General features: G+C 48.2%; 1 protein-coding gene across 1 annotated transcript in view; it reads right to left on the bottom strand.

Moving 5' to 3' along the window:
• Positions 1-22,232, bottom strand: part of slc5a1 (solute carrier family 5 member 1) — a 228,870-nt gene that overhangs the window by 16,015 nt on the left and 190,623 nt on the right. Inside the window, exons 11-14 of the mRNA XM_072498635.1 lie at positions 17,970-18,120; positions 10,440-10,608; positions 5,498-5,713; positions 4,047-4,155 (exon numbers count right to left, since the gene is read on the bottom strand). Of these exons, the coding sequence (XP_072354736.1) occupies positions 4,047-4,155; positions 5,498-5,713; positions 10,440-10,608; positions 17,970-18,120 (645 nt within the window). The remainder of the gene's footprint in view (positions 1-4,046; positions 4,156-5,497; positions 5,714-10,439; positions 10,609-17,969; positions 18,121-22,232) is intronic.

The raw sequence follows: 22,232 nt of genomic DNA, 5'->3' as shown, positions 1-22,232 counted from the left end.
CCCATTGCTCCCGGCACAAGAAGTTCAAGATAGGGCGATCTCGGGTGTATGGGTCGGGGAGGGCAAGGTGTCGGAAATACACCAGGCGTTGAAAGAAGAGGGGCAAGCGCTGGTAGAAGAGTTGAAGGGTAAATGGGAGGAGGAGCTGGGGGAGGAGATCGAGGAAGGTCTGTGGGCTGATGCCCTAGGTAGGGTCAATTCCTCCCCCTCGTGTGCCAGGCTCAGCCTGATACAATTTAAAGTGGTCCACAGAGCGCACTTGACGGGGGCGAGGTTGAGTAGGTTCTTTGGGATGGAGGACAGATGTGGAAGGTGCTCAGGGAGCCCGGTGAACCATGTCCATATGTTTTGGTCATGCCCGGCACTGGAGGGGTTCTGGAGAGGAGTGGCGGGAGCAATATCTCAGGTGGTGAAAGTCCAGGACAAGCCAAGCTGGGGGCTAGCAATGTTTGGAGTAGTGGACGAACCGGGAGTGCAGGAGGTGAAAGAGGTCGGCATTCTGGCCTTTGCATCCCTAGTAGCCCGGCGAAGGATCTTGCTAATGTGGAAGGAGGCGAAGCCCCCCAGCCTGGAGGCCTGGATAAATGATATGGCTGGGTTCATAAAGTTGGAGAGGATTAAGTTCGCCTTGAGAGGGTCTGCGCAGGGGTTCTACAGGCGGTGGTAACCGTTCCTAGACTATCTCGCAGAGCGCTAGAGGAAGGTCGGTCAGCAGCAGCAACCTTGGGGGTGGGAGGGGGATGACCTGGGAGGGGCGGGGGGGGGGGAGGGGGGACTGCCTGGGAGGGTGGATGAGCAAGAGATAACATGAAGGGTTGGGGAAACTGGCACGTACGGGTGAGGGCCAGTGTACAAAGCTGTGTAAATATATCATTTTGCCATGTATATATCTTGCTATGCGCGATTTCTCGTTTTTTTTTGTTACGGGGGGGGGGGGGGTGGTATTGTTTGTAAGGGAGAAAAATTGTGTTAAAAACTTTAATATATATATATTTTTTAAAAAGAGTCTGCACCGACCCTCTGAAAGAGCACCCTTTTCGCTGTTTTTTCAAATTTTGCAACACACCAGTGAGAGATCAGCCACCCTCCATCAACAGGCCCCCCCCCCCCGCCCCGCCCCCCTCCACCCTCGACCCCCCCACCACTGTCCCGGCATTTTCTCCATCAGCCCTGTAAATTTGTTATTCAAACTTTGATCAAATTATCCTGTGGCTGTTACGATTCAACCTGCTACCTCCATCTGACCAGGGCAGGTCATTCCCAAATCATCACAACTCGCTTGTGTAAAACAATGTTTTACTTCCCCTCGTCTCTGACTCTTTTACCAATCACCTCACATCTGGGCCTTCTTGCCAACGGACTCTTCCCCCAGTGGAAGCAGTTTCTTCTGATTTACTGCACCAACGCCGTCCATGATTCTGACCACCTCCGTTAAATCTCTTCTTCACCATCTCCGCTGAAAGGTGAACAATCCCAGCTTCTCCAGTCTTTCAGAGAATTCATAGGATTCCTACAGTGCAGGAGGAGGCCATTCGGCCCATCCAGTCTGTACCGACCATCTCCACATTAGCTCCTCCTCCTTGCTACCATTCGAGTCAATCTCAACACCCTCACGTGCGGTGCCCAGTATTGAACACAATACTCCAGCTGAGAGTGAACAGTGCTTTATAAAAGGTTTATAATAAACTCCCTTGCTTTTGTACATTACTAATCTTTTCAGGAAGTCAAAGATCCCATCTCCTTTTTAACAGGTTTTAATTTTTTTAATATAATAAAGAAACAGTAAATGCTGGAAAAACTCAGCAGGTCTGACAAACCTGTGAGGAGAGAAAGAGTTAACTGGCAGGGCAGGATTCGTAGCTTCTACGACAGCAGAACTGGCACCGCACCTGGACTGACGAGGGGCGAGCACCGCCACTACGTGGAACACAATCGATTCCAATGAGAAACAGTGTGGGATTTGCCGGCTTCGCGATTGAACACTCAGGAGGCTGACAAGCTGCAGCGGCATATACACACTGCACTCCCCACACACCATCCCAGCCAACAAGACGGCAGCGAGGAGAGTGGCACACCATCTTACAGACACCGAGCTCGAGGCCCTGCCAGACACCCTGTACCCCGGCCCGGGAAGGATACTGCCGTTCGCTGTGCCTGAGCGCAGGTTGCAGAGGCGGTGAACGCCACCAGCAACACCATCCGGATTGGCCAGTGGTGTAGGAAGAAACTGAACGACCACCTCAGTGCAGCCGGGGTGAGTAGGCAGCTCTGTGCCCCTGGCACCAAACCCCACCCCACACACCCATAACCCCCCCCCCCCCCACCAGAAAGGTGGCCCAATCCCCAACCTGCACCACGTGCCATACCGGCCACCATGGCCGGGTGCCCTGGCCACTGACACTACCAGCTAGCGACCCCCTGGGCTCCATGTGTTAGATTATCTAACACTGTCGTTTTCTGTCATCCCCCCCCCCCCCCCCCCGGCCATAACCGCTGGGAGTGGGAGAAGACTGGAAGAGGATCGCCGGACCTGTGGCCTGTCACTGTGGCAGAGCAGAGGGCCCTGGATGTGGCCAGCAGGCACGAGAAAGGGCGGCATGGTCGCACAGTGGTTAGCACTGTTGCTTCACAGCTCCAGGGTCCCTGGTTCGATTCCCGGCTTGGGTCATTGTCTGTGTGGAGTCTGATGGGGCCCGTGCTAGTGACCCTCACAGGAGAGATGCCAGAGCACCACAGCACCTCGGACAACCTCCTCCTATCCCTGGCGCAGGACGGCACAATGCCATCTGGGTCACCCGAACAGCAGCCAAGTCCATCCAGGCCCGGCCACCCCAGAAGACACCTGCCAATGGGGACCCAGGTCGCAGGGCGGGAATCACAGCAGGCCGCCTCCACTCCTGTTGTACCGCTTGGGGATCCACCTAGATGTAGAGTTAGGGCCCATAAGGCCAGAAAAGTAGACACCAATTAACTTATCTTGAATGTTGTTCAAGCTGCACTCATCCAGGCAAGTGGAGAGTATACCATCACATTCCTGACTTGTGCCTTGTGGACAGGCTTTGGGGAGGCAGGAGGTGAGTTACTCACAGCAGAATTCCTCATTTCTGGCAGGCTCTTGTAACCACAGTTGTTCAGTTAATTTTCTGGTCAGAGAGAACCCCCCCCCCCAAGATGTTGACAGGACTGTTGACAAATCTTTGATTGAGGGACTCCTGGCTTTTTCTATAACTTATTCAGCATACCCTGTGTTGTAGCTTCACTAGGTTGGCACCTCATTTTTCAGTATACCTAAATTGCAGATTATGGTTGAATACAATTCTGCTGCTCCTGTTGGCCCACAGCGCCTCATGGCTGCCCAGTCTTGAATTGCTCTATCTGTTGGAAGTCTATCCCATTTAGCACAGTGGTAGTGCCACACAGCATGATGGAGGGTATCCTCAATGTGAAGACGGGACTTTGTCTCCACAAGGACTGTGCGGTGGTCACTTCTACCGATATTGTCATGGACAAATGTATCTGAAACAGGTAGATTGGTGAGGAGGAGGTGAAGTAGACGTTTTTCCCTCCTGTTGGTCCTCTCACCACCTACCAGTGGCACCGCCTGGCAGATAATTCCATCAAGAATCGGCCAGCTCGATCAACAGTGACGCTACCGAGGCACTCTTGTGATGGACATTGAAGTCCCCTACCCAGAGTATATTCTATGCCCTTGACACCCTCAGTGTTTCCTCCAAGTGGTGTTCAACATGGAGGAGTACTGATTCACCAGTTGATGGTGCACAGTACACAGGAATCTACAGGAGGTTTCCTTGCCCAAGTGTGACCTGATACCATGTGACTTCAGGGGTCGAGAGTCGATGTTGAGGACTCCCAGGACAACTCCCTCCTGACTCTATGCCGTCACCTCTGCTGGGTCTGTCCAGTAGGTGTGAGTGCAAATGTGTGTGTGTGTGTCTGTGTGTGGGATTGTGTGTGTGTCTGTGGTCGCATGTGTGTGTGTGTGTGTGTGGGGGCATGTGTGTTGGGAGAATGTTCTGTAATTTTACCTTCATCCATGTCCATTTTGCTGTCATTATCTTCATTTTTCCAGTTGTCATTATCCAAATCTATACGTTCTTCTGTGTTGTTCCGTAAGCTCCAACACAGTCGGTAAAGCTAGAATGAAAGGAACATTTTATTATAATTAAATTGTTACTGAAACAAAACCTGCTTTCAGATCTTAGAGCGAGAATAATACCCATCCATCACTGTTGTGCAGAGATTCAAAAAAGTTAACATGAATATTTCAAAACCAATCACTGCGGGGACCATCCACTAACATCCCAAACACACTGGTTGTCAGGAATATCCCAAAGTCTATCCCAAACACACAGATCATTCCTAGCATCCCAATGCCATGGATCATTCCCAGCACACACGTCATTCCAAGCATTAAAAAAACACCGATCATTGTAAACACATGGATCATTCCAACACACAAATCATTCCCAACACACAATCATTCGAAACATACGGATCATTCCCATCACATGGATCATTCCAAACATGCAAATCATTCCCAACACGCAGATCATTCCAAACACATGGATCATTCCCAACATCCCCAAGACACAGGTCATTCCCAACGCACAGATCATGCCAAACACACAGATCATTCCCAACACACAGACCATTCCCAACACACAGATATTTCCCAAAACACGTATCACTCTCAACACATGTATCATTCTCAACACACTGATCACTCCCAGCATCCCAAACTCATGGATCATTCCCAAAACATGAATCATTTCCAACACACAGACATTCCCAACACATGTACCATTCCCAACACACTGATCACTCCCAGCATCCCAAACTCATGGATCATTCCCAACACATGAATCATTTCCAACACACAGGTCATTCCCAACACATGTACCATTCCCAACACACTGATCATTCCCTGCATTCCAAACACATGGATCCTTCCCAACACATGGATCATTCCCAACACAAGGATCACTCCAAACATATGAATCATTCCCAGAACATGGATCATTTGAAACACATGAATCATTCCCAACATGCAGATCGTTCCAAACATCCAGAACATTCCCAAACACACGGATCATCCTAAACACATGAATCATTCCAAACACAAATCATTCCCAGGACATGGATCATTTGAAACATATGAATCATTCCCAACATGCAGAGCATTCCAAACATCCAGAAATTTCCAAACACACAGAACATCCTAAACACATGAATCAGTCCAAAAACATGAATCATTCCCAACATCCCAAAACATGGATCATTCCAAACACATGGATCAGTTCCAACACATGGATCATCCCCAACACACGGATAAGTCCTAATACATGGATCATCCCCAACGCACAGATCATTTCCAGCATCCCATTCTGGATCATCCAGAATACATCCAGTTTTGCCCTCTGACCACAGTAACAGGTACAGAGTGAAATCTCCTGGCTCTGAGGAATAACACACTCACGTGAATGTCATCGATTGGTTTTGTCAGGAAGGACACGATGAGCACCATCAGGCAGGTGACTACAAACAGGATGATTGCGAAGTACAAGTAATGGATTCCACAAATGACCACGGGACAGTTGCTGGGACTCACACAGCTGCCGGTTCCAAACACAAACTCAGGAATCATTCGGGACAATCCAACAGCAAGGCCAAAAATCAACCCCCAAAATGCGCCCTGAAACAAGGAGAGCAGGATAAAACTGGGTGAGAACAAATCAGGCACCTGTTTCACACATTTCCAGGTTCCTAAAGAGTATCAGTAATAGGAACAGGAGGAGGCCATTCAACCCTTCGAGCCTGTTCTGCCATTCAATTAAATCATGGCTGATCTGCCTCAACTCCACTTTGCTGCTCCTCCCCATGTCCCTTCCATTAGGATCCAGCTATCTATTATTGGAATAGACTCAATGACTGAACATTAATAGCTCTCTGAGGAAGGCAATTGTAAAGATTCACAAAGAACTTCTCCTCATCTGAATCCTAAATGGTTGTCTTCTTATTCTGAGACGATGCTGCTAGTTGTAGTCTCTTCAGTCGAGTCGGAAAATGCTCTCAGCATCTCCCCTGTCAAACCCTCACAGAATCTTCACAGTTTCAATAAAATCAGGCCCCATTGTTCAACAGCGGAGTATAAAACCGGTTGGCGATTTGTTATTGCCTAATGTGCACCACCAGCCACTGGGCCAGGATTCTTCGGACGGAGGAGTATCTCTTCCCGCCATCGTAAAATTCTCTGGCCATTTGCTGGCGGCGGGAATCTCTGGTCCTACCGGCAGCGCACCATCACTCACGGGTTACCATTCAACTGGCAAACTGGCTGAAGAGGCCAGGCCAACAATACTCTGATGAGGATGAGTAAACACCTTCCGCATGATTATACACAGTCAACTAGTTTCTAAACTCCTCTCCTGAAGACACTGGCTGAGATTCTCCTTTCTCCCAGCCACATGTTTCTAGGCAGCAGGAGGCGGCGCACCATTCGTTGGCAGCAATATTCTCTGCTCCCGCTGCTGTCAATGGGAATTGCCATTGATGCCACCCCACGCCACCAAGAAACCGGCAGGGTGCATTATCAGCCGGACCAGAGAATCCCGCTGCCATCGAACGGCCAGCGAATCCCAGCCACTGACTTTAAAAAACATTTAGTGTGGCCAATTCACCTAGCCTGCACATCTTTGGGTTGTGGGGGCAAAACACGGGAAGAATGTGCAAACTCCACACGGACGGTGACCTGGGCCGGGATCAAACCCGGGAACTCGGCAGCCACTGACTTTTAACAAATTCTTTCATGACTTGTGGCCATCTCTGAACAGAGTGTCTCGCTGAGCCACGTCCGATGGTCTAAGAGTCAACCACATTGCTGCGGGTCTGGAATCACATGTAGGCCAGACCGGGTAAGGGTGGCAGATTTCCTTCCCAAAAGGACAGTAGTGAACCAGATGGATTTTACAACAATCGATGATTGTTGTCATGGTCACCATTACTGAGAGACTAGCTTTCAATTCCAGGTTTATTAAATTGAATTTAAATTCCACCAGTTGCCATGATGGGATTTGACCCCATGTCCCCACAGCATTAGCCTGGGGCCACTGGATGACTAGTCCAGTGAAGTTACCACCCTACACCACCATCTCCCGACAGTATTATTTTAAAAAAAATTTAGAGTACCCAATTCATTTTTTCCTATTAAGGGGCAATTTATCATGGCTAATCCACCTAGTCGGCACATCTTTGGGTTGTGGGGGCGAAACCCACGCAAGCACAAGGAGAATGTGCAAACTCCACACCGACAGTGACCCAGAGCCGGGATCGAACCTGGGACCTTGGACCGTGAGGCAGCAGTGCTAACCACTGCGCCACCGTGCTGCCCAACAGTATTTCTTATTCACATTGCTGGAATCCAGTCACAAGGAGCCCAGTATTTGCCCAAGTGACTATTCTTCATGTGTGAGCCCAGACAGTGAGCTTTGGCAGACCATTCAGCAGTGACGCCAATCATATCCTCCACTCAAAATAGCCCAGGAGCATTCAGCGGGTGAGGTTTGAAAACCTGGGCTGATTTTCATTTTAAAAATAAATTTAGAGTACCCAATTTAGGGGCAATTTAGCGTGACCAATCCACCTACCTTGCACATCTTTGGGTTGTGGGGGTGAAACCCATGCAGACATGGGGAGAATGTGCAAATTCCACACGGACAGTGACCCAGAGCCGGCATTCGAACCCGGGTCCTCAGCGCCGCAGTTCCAGTGCTATCCACTGTGCCACATGCCACCCTGATTTTTATTTATAAGTAATGGGATATTGGCATCGCTGGCAGGAGTGGCATTTACTGAGAAGATGGTGGTCAGCCTTCTTTTTGACCCTTGGCAATTTTGATCCAACTGAGTGGTTTACTCAGCCAATTCACTGCCAGCCATGTTGGTATGTGAAGTCCAGGAAAGCAGGTTTACTTCACTATAGCTGATTAATGACCTGGTTCACTTCTGCAAATTCTATGGTCACCTTTACTGACAGCAATTTTATCATTTCTAGATTTAGAAAAAACTGATTCAAATTCTCAAAACTGTCCTGGTGGGATTTGAACTCTCGCTCGCTGGATTACTAATCCAGGAACGTCATCACCACAGTCATACTTGTCACTTTCTTAACCGACAGTTGCTGAGATTCGATTGCAGGATATCAATTATTGTCCAACTGGGATCAAAGAATTCAACATGAGCTACTTATGATGGTACCCGAGGTTTCAGGCCTTGCATTTTCAGGCTTCCAGCAAAACTGAAACTAAAACCGAACTGAAACTGAAACCAAAATGGAAACGGAAATACAAACAGAAACTGAAACCAAAACTGAAACAAAAATTGAGACGGAAATCAAAACGGAAACTGAAATTAAAGCTTAAACTGAAATCAAAATAGAAACTAAAATCAAAACAGAAACTGAAATCAAAACTGAAACTGAAATCAAAATAGAAACTGAAATCAAAACTGAAACTGAAATCAAAATAGAAACTGAAATCAAAACAGAAACTGAAATCAAAGTTGAAACAGAAATCAAAACGGAAACTGAAAACAAAACAGAAACCGAAACAGGTTAAAACCAGATAAAATTCATGGAGCTATTCGAATTCAGAGCACTCAGGGCTGTGAAGGATGCCGATATAGAAGGCTGGAACCAGGAGCTGGCAACAGGCAAATACCAGGCTGCTGTAACTGCTTCTGTTATTTAAGTGTATTGACTGACCAGACTTGCCCATCCAGTGTGTAGGGTGGGCACACACCATCAACAAAGTCATGAGCAGAGCTGAGAAGGTTCTGCAGACATTTTGGTGAAGATCAGGTCCGTGGAATGCAGGTTGTTTGGGGTCTACTGTCAAATCAGAATTGAGGGCTAAACCCTTGAAGGAAAGGAGTAGGAATCCGGCCTGAGGAAATTCAGAGATTTGAAGGACTTTGTGGCTGAGATTGGGGCCATGTACACCAGGTGGACTGTCCAGTATCTCCGTGAGACCTATCTTTGAAAAACTGCCCCTGCCCAAGATCTGAACCACATTTGCTCCTAGCCCATGCTCCCCCTAATGCAGCAATAGGTTCCTTACCTGCCTGTGATCTCCAACTCGGCAAGAAGCCAGGCCTATCAATCAGGCTGGTTTCTCCGGTGGGGAACTCCGGTAGGAAAATAGAGATGGAAGTTGTGGAATGAGAACTCCACAGTATGTGGGAAACCCAAACTCCAGGCAGCAGGAATCCTTTTTTTCCAGGGATGCGCATTCCTACCTTCATAGAATCCCTACAGTGCAGAAGGAGGCTATTCAGCCCATCGAGTCTACACTGACCCTCTGAAAGAGCACCCTACCTCAACCCACTCCCCCGCTCTACTCCTCTAATCGCACATAACCCCACCTAACCTGTTGGACAGTAAGGGGCAATTCAGCATGGTCAATCCACTTAACCAGCACATCTTTGGACTTAAAAATAAATAAATTCAGAGTGCCCAATTATATTTTTACGAATTAAGGGGCAATTTAGCGTGGCCAATCAACCTAACCTGCACATCTTTGGGTTGTGGGGGTGAATGCGCATCTTTGGACTGTGGGAGGAAAATGGAGCCCCGATGGAAATCCATGTAGGCATGGGGAGAACGTACAAACTCCGCACAGTCACCCGAGGTCGGAATTGAACCTGGGTCTCTGGCGCAGTGATTCAGCAGTGCTAACCACTGTGCCGCCCTGCCGCCCCTCTGACATTCTGACAGATTGTCTACTTGCTACCTTAGCAAAACAGTGGTTATGCAGATAAACTGCCTGTGAGGGGACTGAATAGAAATAAAAATTGGATAAGTCTTTGCAACTCCTATTTCCATCAGCACCTGAAACAGTGAAACATCTCAAAGTGCTTCCATGGAGCATTATCAAACCAAACATTACATCGAGGCCTGAGGAGATATTTGGTCAAAGACCATATGTGTTGTTGAGGGGGAATGTGAGGTAGAGAGATGGAGAGGCGAGATGGAGAGGTGAATGGAAGGCGTTCCAGATCTTGGAGCCTCGGCAATTGATGATCCAGCCACCAATGGTGGAGAGATTATGATTTGGAATTCACAAGAGGCCAGAATTGGATGAGTGCGAGCCAGGGGAGGCCACCGGGCACAGAAGTGATGAGCACTAGCCAATGTGCAGTGCTTGATTTAACCCACCAATCCGGTCTTTTGCTTCAGTGCGTGAGAGATCTGATTTGCTGTTGGGATCTGTTGTTTATCGGAGGATACGGTTGGGTTGGAGGGAAAGCCTGGACTGAAACAGCCCCAGCTCCCAAACCTCCAGCCGGCAGGCGGATTGGAGTAGGTGAGGTAGGACAAAGAGAAACAAGAAGTGGCAAAATGTAAAAACGCGGCAGCAACTTACATTTTCGTTCACACGCTTGACAAAGATGGCCAACAGGAAGACCGAGGCTATGGGTGGGCCCAGATAGCTGGTGATTGACTGGATGTAGTCAAAGAGCTGCCCACTCTGTGCTGTTTGAACAATTGGAATCCAGGCAATACTGATCCCAATCAGGACCAGGGTGAAGACCCTGAGAATGCAGAAACCACAGATGATGACGCACAAAATAAATGAGCCGAGAAACTCTAAGCTGCCGCACAAGGACAAGCTTTCCTCAGAGAATCGCTAGAGTGCAGAAGGGCCGTTCGGCCCATCGAGTCTGCACTGTCCCACTGAAGGAGCACGCCAACCCCCACACTCATGCCCTTCCACATAACCCCAACAATTTTTTCTGCACACTGAGGGGCAATTTTATCATGGCCCATCCACCTAACCTGCACATCTTTGGACTGTGGGAGGAAACCGGAGCACCCGGGGGAAACCCACGCAGACAAGGGGAGAACGTGCAAACTCCGCACAGACAGTCACCCGAGGCTGGAATTGAACCCGGGTCCCTGGAGCTGTGAAGCAGCAGTGCTAACCCCTGTGTCACTGCTAACGACTGCTGGTGGCACCTGAGATTACAGTGAGGGTGGAGCGAGGGGACGCAAGAGAGTGTGTAAACCTGGCACAATTCAATCGGAAAAACTTTACAACATAGCCCATTTGAAAGTGTGAGTGATTATTTGGACTGGAGTTAAAAATATGGCATTGTACAAGGCAGGAACCTCATTTCAATAAATTTTAATGAGTTTAAATATTATACGGTTTCCCCGCATTATGACACCCGCTCTCTGAATATTCATACCTTGCAGATGTGACGTTGTGTCTCCGACGTTTACTGCAAGTTTTTTAAAACTTGAATCAGCTGAGGGGAACCCGCTGGGGCGCCAAGGTAAGTATAGCCCCCAGGGGGAGAGGGACATGCCCAGGGAGAGCCTCCTGGCACCCTGAAAGTGGCAACCTGACAATGCTGGGTTGGCAGTGCCAGCGGTAGGCCTTATAGGCAGCTCCACTGGGGTGGTGTGTTCCTTTTATGTGTGGTGGTGGGCGGGGATGGGGTGGTTCCCCGATGATTGTGGTGAGGAGGGGGGTGTCACAAACTTGTCTTGGGGTTGGGGAGTTTGCCTGATGCCTGCATGATGGGAGGCGTCATTCCAATACTAATGGGAAGGTCCCCATGTCCATGAGGGGTGAGTGTATCTTTATCACAGATTGGGGCATCCTTTAAAAACGGTGCTCCGATTATTGTGGAGCCAGCATTGCCGGTTCTATCAGGCCCTGCCTTGCCAGAGTGACGGCCGAACCCACGCCCTAGGTTGTTTTGCACTAACATCTGGAGAGAAAGCACATCGGTACAGCTGGAGAGCTGCAGCGCCGAATTTCCCGCTTCAGTCAGCACTGAGCGCACTGTGGGGGAGATCCCGCCCAAAAAGTGCCCATCAGTCATTAAATCTGACATTCATTTCTTAGCCAAGCCTTAACCAGCAGGTCACGTGCTCAGTCCTAGCTAGTTTTAAGTCTGGGTGAATAAACTCAGGTTTCACAATGCTATCAGGTTTTTTCTGATACACCAGCCATGAGGGCCCAGACAATTAAAGGCAGTCATCAGTGGTGGAGTGATCAACATTGACAATGGGTGTGTTGAGGGAGATTGCAGAGATGGGCAGGGGTTGAGAGAGATTACAGAGATGGGGATGTGTGCATTGAGGGAGATTACAGAGATAAGGGGGTATTGAGGGAGATTACAGAGATGGGGATGGGAGGGAGATTACCGAGAAGGGAGGGGGGGGGGGGGGGGGGGGGGTGTTGAGGTCATGGAGGGATTTGAAAACAAGGATGAGAATTTTTTTAAATCAAGATGTTGTTTGACCGGGAGCTGGGTGAGTGGAGAGCACAGGGGTGATTGCTGAATGGGAATTGCTGCAAGTTTAGCAGGTGATGGAAGTGTTAGTGAGGGATCACTTTGGGGCCAGTGACCATAATTCCATTAGTTTTAAGAGAACTGTGGAGAATGATAGTTCTGGCCCAAAAGTTAAAATTCTAAATTGGGGCAAGGCCAATTTCAATGGTATTAGGCGGGAACTTTAAAAAAGTTGATTGGGGGTGCCTATTTGCAGGCAAGGGGGCAGCTGGTAAGTGGGAGTCTTTCAAAAAGGTGTTAACTTGGGTTCAGGATGAGCACATTCCTCTTAGAGTGAAGGATAAGGCTCGTAGAAGTAGGGAACCCTGGAGGATTCAGAATATTGAGACCATGGTCAAAAGGAAGAAGGAGGCATGTGACATGCATAGGCAGCTGGGATCAAATGGATCCCTTGAAGAGTATAAGGCTTGTCGAAGTAGAGTTAAGAGAGAAGTCAGGAGGGCAAAAAGGGGACATGAGATTGTCTTCGCAGATAAGGCAAAGGAAAATCCAAAGAGCTTTTTCAGATACATAAAGGGCAAAAGAGTGACTAGGGAGAGGGTAGGCCTCTTAAGGAAAAACAGGGTCATCTATGTGGAGATCCAGAAGGGATGGGAGAGGTCCTAAATGAATATTTCTCGTCAGTATTTACTGTTGAGAAAGGCACGAATGTTAGGGAAATTGGGGAAATAGAAAGTATTGTCTTGAGGAGTGTACATATTACAGAGAAGGAGGTGCTGGAGGTATTAAAGCGCATCAAGATAGATAAATCCCCAGAACCTGATGAAATGTATCCCAGGAAGTTGTGGGAGGCTAGGAAGGAAATTGCCGCCCCCCCTAGCTGAGATATTTAAATCATCGACGGCCACAGGAGAGGTGCCTGAAGATTGGAGGAGAGCAAATGTTGTGCCCTTGTTTAAGAAGGGCTGTAGGAATAAGCCTGGTATCTACAGACCGGTTAGCCTTACTTCTGCAGTGGATATGTTGTTAGAAGGTATTCTGAGGGACAGGATCTACAGGCATTTAGACAGGCAAGGGCAAATTACGGAAAGTCAGCATGGCTTTGTAAGGGGAAAGTCATGTCTCACGAATTTGATTGAGTTTTTTGAAGGGGTAACCAAGGAGGTAGATGAGGGCAGTATAGTCGACGTTGTCTACATGGACTTTAGCAATGCCTTTGACAAGGTGCCGCATGGCAGGTTGTTGCAAAAGGTTAAATCTCACAGATTCAAGGGCGAGGTAGCTAATTGGATACAAAATTGGCTGGTGGTTGTAGAGGGTTGTTTTTCAAACTGGAGGCCTGTGGCCAGCACTGTGCATCGGGGATCGGTGCTGGGTCCACTGTTATTTGTTACATATATAAATGATTTGGATGAGAATGTAGAAGGCATGATTAGTAAGTTTGCAGATGACACCAAGTTTGGTGGCATAATGGATAGTGAAGATGGTTATACAAGATTTCAACAGGATCTTGACCAATTGGGCCAGTGGGCCGATGAATGGCAGATGGAGTTTAATTTGGGTAAATGTGAGATGATGCATTTTGGTAGATCAAATCAGGGCAGGACCTACTCAGTTAATGGTAGGGACTTGGGGAGAGTTACAGAACAAAGAGATCTAGGAGTACAGGTTCATAGCTCATTGAAGGTGCAGTTGCAGATGGACAGGGTAGTGGAGAAGGCATTCAGCATGCTAGGTTTTATTGGTCAGAATATTGAATACAGGAGTTGGGACGTCTTGTTGAAGTTGCACAAGACATTGGTAAGACCACACATGGAAAACTATGTTCAGTTCTGGTCAGCCTATTCTTGGAAGGATATTGTTAAACTAGAAAGAGTGCAGAAGAGATTTACGAGGATGCTACCAGGACTGGATGGTCTGAGTTATAAGGAGAGGCTGGATAGGCTGGGACTTTTTTCCCTGGAGCATAGGAGGTTTAGGGGTGATCTTACAGAGGTCTATAAAATAATGAGGAGCATCGATAAGGTAGATAGTCGACATCTTTTCGCAAAGGTAGAGAAATCTAGAACTAGAGGGCATAGGTTTAAGGTGAGAGGAGAGAGATACAAAAGAGACCAGAGGGGAAATGATTTCACACAGAGGGTGGTGAGCATCTGGAACGGGCTGCCAGAGGCAGTGGGAGAGCCGGTCCCAATTTGTCCTTTAAAAAGCAGTCAGACAGTTACATGGGGAGAGTGGGTATAAAGCGATATGGGCCAAATGCGGGCAAGTGGGACTAGTTAGTGATAGAAACTGGGCGGCATGGACAAGCTGGGCCGAAGGGCCTGTTTCCATGCTTTAAACATCTATGACTCTATCGCCATTAAAGTTGGATGCTGAGGGGCAGCACGGTGGCGCAGTGGTTAGCACTGTTGCCTCACGGTGCCGAGGTCCCAGGTTCGATCCCGGCTCTGGGTCACTGTGGAGTTTGCACATTCTCCCCATGTTTGCGTTGGTTTCGCCCCCACAACCCAAAGATGTGCAGGCTAGGTGGATTGGCCACCTAAAATTGCTGCTTAATTGGAAAAAATGAATTGGGTACTCCAAATTTATAAAAAAGGTTGGATACTGAGGGCGGCTCGGTAGCACAGTGGTTAGCACTGTTGCCTACGGCATTGAGGACCCGGGTTCGATCCTGGCCCTGGATCACTATCCAGGTGGAGTTTGCACACTCACCCCCTGTCTCCTTGGGTTTCACTCCCACAACCCAAAGATGTGCAGGGTAGGTGGATTGGCCACACTAAATTGCCCCTTAATTGGAAAAAAAATAATTGGGTACTCTAAATTTATTTTTTAAAAAGGAAAAAAAAGTTGGGTGCTGATGGTGTGATCGACTGAGTCAGAGGCGATACGGGTAGGTCACAAAAGTTGAGGAAGGGTAGTTAACAAAAGATGTCCTTTGTGACTTTGATAAGAGCTGTTTTGGCACTGTGGCAGGGGTGGAAACCTGATAAGAACATAATAACTAGGAGCAGGATTCGGCAATTCAGTCCCTCGGGTTCGCTGTGTCATTCAATATGATTGTGGCGAGTCTCATCCTGGCCTTAACTCCACTTTCCTGCCCCTTCTCCATAACCCTTCAACCCATTACTAATTAAAAATCTGTCTGTCTCTTCCTTAAACTTACTCAACATCCCGGCATCCAGCGCACTCTGGGGTAATGAATCCCTCTGAATGGAGGGAATTCATATATGGAGTTCTGGGGAAGATGGGTTTGGAGTTGAGATGTGATGACTCATTCAAGGACTTAGGAGAGGAAAAGGAGGTTGAAGACTGGGAGGGAGTTTGCAAGAATGGAGGGGGTCAAGGGTTTTTTTGAGGAGAGGGTGATGGGAGCGGCGAATTTAACGGAGAGAGGGACAACATCTGAAGAGAGATCGTTTTTAAAGGACGCCCCAATCTGCAATAAATATAAACTGCCCCCCACCCCTCATGGACACGGGGGCCTTTCCATAAGCATTGGGGTGACCCCCCCCCATCCCAACACACAGGCATTGGGGAAACAACCCCCCCCCCCACACACAAGGTTGTGCCCGCCCCACACAATCATCGGAGAATCACCCCCAGCCCACCATCACACATAAAAGGAAGACCTCAAATGGGGCTACCTAGAGGGCCTACCCCTATCACTGCCAACCCGGGAATTGGGTGATCAGCAGTTTAGCAATAGGGGACTTGGTACGAGGGAGTAGGAGGTGGATTGCATGGACAAGGCGAGAGGGCCTGAGGGTAGATAGGAGAGAGGAGAGAAAGGTGGCTGCAAATGATATGTTGGCCTTTATTACAAGAGGATTTGGGTATAGGTGGACAGATATCTTGCTGCAATTGTTTAGAACATTGATGAGGCTGCACCTTCCCTTATCTAAGGAAAGATATACTTACCATGGAGGGAGTGCAGCAAAGGTTCACCAGACTCATTCTTGGGATGGAGGGATTGTCACAGAATTTACAGTGCAGAAGGAGGTCATTCAGCCATTGAGTCTGCGCCAGCCCTTGGAAAGAGCCCCTACTTAAGCCCAGGCTTCCACCCTTTCCCCGTAACCCAACCTTTTGGACACTAAGGTGCAATTGAGCGTGGCCAATCCACCTAACCTGCACATCTTTGGGAGGAAACCAGAGCACAAGGAGGAAACCCACGTAGACACGGGGAGAATGTGCAGACAGTCACCCGAGGCTGGAATTGAACCTGGGACCTGGAACTGTGAGGCTGCAGTGCTAATCATTGTGCCACCGTGACTTATAAGGAACAATTAAAGAGACTGGGCTTTTTTATTCTGGTGTTGAGAAGAATGAGAGGTAATCTCATTCAACATACAACATTTTTACAAGGTTGGACAGGGTAGGTGCAGGAAAGATGTTTCCCCTGGCTGGCGGAGGTTGCTCTGGAACTAGGGGAACACAATCTCAGAAGAAGGGACAGGTCAATTAGGAGTGAGATGAGGAGCAATTTCTTCACTTAGACGGTGGTGGATCTTTGGAATCCTCTGCCCCAGAGGACTCTAGAGGCTCAGTCATTGAGTGTGTTCAAGGGTGAGATCGACAGAATTCTACGTATTAATAATAATAATCTTTTATTGTCACAAGTATGAAGTTACTGTGAAAAGCCCCTAGTCGCCACATTCCGGCGCCTGTTCGGATACACGGAGGGAGAATTCAGAATTCTCAGTCGGTACGGGATTGAACCAATTGTCTGCTGCGTCCTTTCAAAGTCCTTGGACTTAAGGGAGTGGAGGTGAGGGTCTTGCCAGAGAAATGGCCAGGGTGAGAGAGAGTAATTATTTTTGGGGTGGGGGGGGGGGAAGATTGCAGTGTTATAGCAACATGGAAACATAGAAAATAGGAGCAGGAGTAGGCCATTCAGCCCTTCTCCACCATTCAATATGATCATGACTGATTCTCTATCTCAATGACAATCCTGCATTCTTCCCATTCCGCTTGGTGCCTTTAGTGCCCAAAATATATTTCCTTCTTAAATGCATTCAGCGACTTGGCCTCCACAGTCTTCTGTGGCAGAGAATTCCACAGGTTCATCATCCTCTGAATGAAGAAGTTTCTTCTCATCTCAGACCTTAATGGCCTACCCTGTATCATAGAATTAGAATCATAAAATTCCTACAGTGCAGAAGGAGGCCATTCGGCCCATCAAGTTTGCACTGATCCTCTGAAAGAGCACTCGACCTACCAATCAGAGTCCACTTGCCAACCAATCAACACCTTCTTCGCATGCAGGTTGCTCCCTTTGAGAATTGGTATTCTTGTGAATCTGTTATGATGAGTGCAAGATGAAAAGATTCGCCAGCATGTGTCTTTTCAGCAATGGTCAAGTTCTGTACTACCAGATGACTATTCGTTTATACATAAACTTACTTCCAGCATCCTCCTGTCGGGTTTCAGATGCCATGTTGAAAAGTGTCAGATGTTTATAAAAAGAGAAGTGTGGTTTGGGCAGAGCAGATAGGGGTATCACACTGCACATACCCCACATTACTGTTCCTGCTGCGACATAGAACTGGACAAGAAGATACTCTACATATACCCTTCCACTGGGGGTTTAGATTCTTTTTCCTTAAGTTTGAGGTGTGGTTATTTCAGATCAGGGTGATTCTTACCTTCCTGCTAACATGAGTTCTTTTTCTGTGGCTTTGGGTCTGATCTTGGTCCATATGTCCATGGTGAAGAGTGTACTGGCACTGTTAAAGATGGATGTCAGGGAACTCATCAAAGAGGCCAACATTACAGACAGCATCAAACCACGTAGGCCTAACAGAAAACAAATCACAGCTTATACAGCAAGATATCATAGCTATAACTATTACTTTGACATCCTTCCACCTCAGAGCACTATGAAAATGCTAGGACAAATGGAGAGAGAAAGCTCCAATTGTTCATCTATTTAACAGCTGACCTCCAGTGACGTTGCTCAGAGGTCGTGGGGGTGATGTCACGGGACCGGTAATCCAGAGGCCCAGGTTAATGCCCTGGGAGGCAAGTGGCAGCTGGTGGAATTTAAATTCAAGGAATAAATCTGGAAGAAAACGCTAGTCTCAGTAATGGTGACCAGGAAACCACCATTAATTGTTCCAAAAACCAATCTGATTCACTAATGTCCTCTCGTTATGGGCCAGGGTTAAGAAAACTCCAAAGTATATCATGGAGTTCACCTGGCCTACACTGTTTATTAACTTTGGTTACGATGAGCACAAGGGCCTGCCTTTCAGGTGTTATTCAACAGAGGCCTGAAGTACTTTTAATCAAAACAAAGTTTATTCTTTGAATTCAGTTAATATTTTATAATCACACATTTTTATCAACTACAAACATAAATTCCCCACACAGCTACAGTTCTCTCTCTCTGCATATATATATATAAACACTTAATATCTTCCCTTTCTGCTGTTTCAACTTGATAACAACATTCAATAAAACCAGGAAAACCCTTTTGACAAAACAGTAGATTTGAATTCTTTACATATTTTAACATACAGGGAGAGAGAGAGACCTAAGAAACCTTTTTTGTCTGAATCCAGCTTCCAACAGTGTAAACCGAAAGTAAAGCTCAGAGCCACAGCCCAGCTCAAAATGAAAGTAAAAACCAGTGCCACAGCCCAGCTCCACCCACACAATGCCATCACTGCAGCCATTTGAGAAGACAAAACATTTCTTAAAGGGACATTCCCATGACACTCTAGGGAGAGAAATCTGCCTTCCTTACCAGGTGTGACCTGCACATGACCTACAGATCCACAGAGATCTCAAACACCCTCTGAAGTGGCCCAGCAAGCCACTCACTTCAAGAAAGTGGCCCACCACCAGCTTCTCAAGGGCAATCAGGAATGACCTAGCTAGTGGTGCCCACATTGCATGAAAGAATTAATTCACATAAATTATATATTAAGGTATGATAATAATATTCAAAATAAGAGTGGAAACTTTAATCACATGGTGGTTATATTTAGTTGCTGAGATGTTTCAGGACATTGAGCTGCTAATTTCTGTGTGATCATTGGGCTGGATTCTCCGGTACCCCAGCCGCGTGTTTCTTGGTGGCGTATCATTTGCTGGCAGCGAGTATCTCTGCACCTGCCACTTGTCAATGGGAATTCCCATTGAAGCCACCCCGCACTGCCGGGAAACCCATGGGTGGGCGGGAACAGATAATCCCACCGGTCGGAGCATTGCAGCCATGGTCTTAATAGGCACATGCTGTGGTCACTTGAGGGTTAACTGTTGAGGCAGCTTCCAAGCCTGATTATTAAGGTTAGGCAAACCATCAGGAAATGATTGGCTTTTTTCTTTCGCACTTTTGCTACTCTTTAGTTTGGCATCTGGAACCGGACAGGCGGATGCTAGAAATAAGGGCTGGGATTTTCTGGTTGTGCAGGGGCCGGCGGGATCTTACGCCGGCGGTGCAGTGGAGAGGGGTGTGTTCAACAGGAAACCCCGTTGACAATGGCGGTATCAGAAGATCCTGCTGCTGGCCACTGGCGCTGCAGAACACACTGCAAAGGGGGAGGAAATTCCCGCCCAAGACTACTATATAAATGAATCCTCTTTTAAAGAGGCCTGGTTGGGCGAGGGAAGACAATGTTTCTGGCTGGTGAATGCCGGCAGCCACACGAGCAGCTGGTCAGAACCTTGTTTCTTGCCTTTGAAACATAAGGAAGAGGAACAGGAGTCAACCATTCGGCCAATCGAGCCTAGTCCCCCATTCATGGCTGATTTTGGGCTTCAATTCTATTTTCTGCCTGCTCCCCATATCCCTTAATTCCCTGACATCAAAAATCTATATATCCCCAGCCCTAAATGTGTTCGACCATGGAGCATTCATCCTCTGCGAAGGTGCAGAGTAGCTTAGTTGGCTGGACAGCTGGTACATGATGCAGAATGAGGGCAGCAGCGTGGGTTTAATTCCCGTACGGGCTGAGGTTATTCATGAAGGCCCTGCCTTCTCCACCTTGCCCCTTGCCTGAGGTGTGGTGATTCTCAGGTTAAATCACCACCAGTCAGCTTTCCCCCTCAAAGGGTTGCAGGAGGAAACCGGAGCACGTGTTAGGAATCCACGCAGACACAGGGGGCAGGATTCTCCGACCCCGCGCCGGGTCAGAGAATCGGCGGCGGGTCGCGCGAATCGCGTCACGCCGCCCCGACACCAGCACGCGATTCTCCGCAGAGCGGCGAATCGGCACCATTGGTGCCAGCGTAGTTGGCGCGGCGCCGGTCGCGGGCCGCTCTATGCGGCCGTCCCGCCAATTCTCCGGCCCGGATGGGCCGAGCAGCCGTAAGAAAAGAGCCGATTGCAACCGGCGCCATTCTAACCTGCTCTGGGCCGGCGGGATCTCGGCGTGTAAGGGTCGGATGGCAGCCTTTGCGGGGGGAAGGGGGGTTCTGACCTCGGGGGGGGGGGGCCTCCGATGTGGCCTGGCCAGCGATCGGGGCCCACCAGTCGGCAGGCAGGTCTCTGTGGCTGGGGGCCTCCTTTCCTATGCACCGGCCCCTCTAGTCCTGCGCTATGTTGCATCGGGGACGACGCGTTGAAGGAGGCCACTGCGCATGTCCTCGTTGGTGCCGGGACAACCGCGCATGCGCGGATCCCGCGATGCACAGTTTGCGCTGGGATCTGCAGCTGGAGCGGCGCAAACCGCTCCAGCGCCGTGCTGGCCCCCTGTAGGGGCCAGAAGTAGTTGTGGGAATGGCCCATTCACGCCGTCGTAAAACGCGACAGCGTTTACGACGGCGTGGACTCTCTGCCGCGGGATTGGAGAATCCCGCCCAGGGAAAAAGTGCGAATTCCACGCAGTGAGCCACCCAAGTTTGGAATTGAACTCGGGTCCCTGGAGCTGTGAGGGAGCACTGTGCCTCTGTGCTATCCTCAGTGCTGTTCCCCTGCTTTCCTCACCGAACCCTGCACATTTTTTCTTTCTCAGATAATCAAATTCTTTTTTGAATTCTTCAGTTAAACCTGCCTCCACCACATTCTCAGGCAGTTCATTCCAAATCCTAACCACTCACTGCGTAACATTTCCTCGCCTGGCTTTTGCTTCTTTTGCCAATGTCCTGGAACGTGTGCCCTCCTGTTCTCAACTTTTCCGGCAGCAGGAACGGTTTATCCCTACCTATTCCGTTCTGGCCCCTTATGATTTTGAACCTCTTTATCAAATCTCGGCTCAGTCTTCTTTTCTCCGAGGTAAACAGCCCACACCGCTCCAATCCAACCACTCATGTGTAGTTTCAGTGGAACCATTATTGTGAATCTTTCCTGCACTCTCTCCAATGTATTTACATCTTTCCTAAAGTGCGGTGCCCAGAATTGGAGGCAATATTCCTTTGAGGTGTCATGTGAGAGTACATTTAAGAAATGGGTGTTTATAAATGTGTGTGTATATAGATATCTGTAGTGAGAGTACCTTTAAGAAATGGGTGTGTACTACTGCAGTGATGTCAGAGAGTGGGTGGAGCTGGGCTGTCTGTCAGCTTTTTACTTTTGTTTTAGGCTGTTTGCTGCAGGGTGTATTTTAGTTTCATTTTCAGAGCTGGATAGCTGCAGTCACAGCCAGAAGGTGTATTAGAGTCTCTCTCTGTAATCTAAAGAATGTAAATCGATCCTTTGGTGATTTAAAACTAATAACTGCTCTCAGTAGTGACTTTAACCTGATGTGCTTCTGTTCAAAGTTTTGTTTTTCAGTCTTATGGATGTTAAAAGGAAAGTAAGAATTACTAGTGTTGTAGCCTTTGGGGGGTTATATTTGAATTTATGGTTGCTGAGATGTTCACTGTATGTTTTAAAAAGGTTAACTTGAGTTCATAGAATAAACATTGTTTTGCTTTAAAAAATACTTTTCCATTTCTGCTGTACCACACCTGTAGAGTGGCCC

The sequence above is a fragment of the Scyliorhinus torazame genome, chromosome 1, assembly GCF_047496885.1.
Source record: "Scyliorhinus torazame isolate Kashiwa2021f chromosome 1, sScyTor2.1, whole genome shotgun sequence".
Taxonomy (NCBI): Eukaryota; Metazoa; Chordata; class Chondrichthyes; order Carcharhiniformes; family Scyliorhinidae; genus Scyliorhinus; species Scyliorhinus torazame.
The sequence above is the reverse complement of the archived record's forward strand: the minus strand, read 5'-3'. Positions and strand labels throughout refer to the sequence as shown.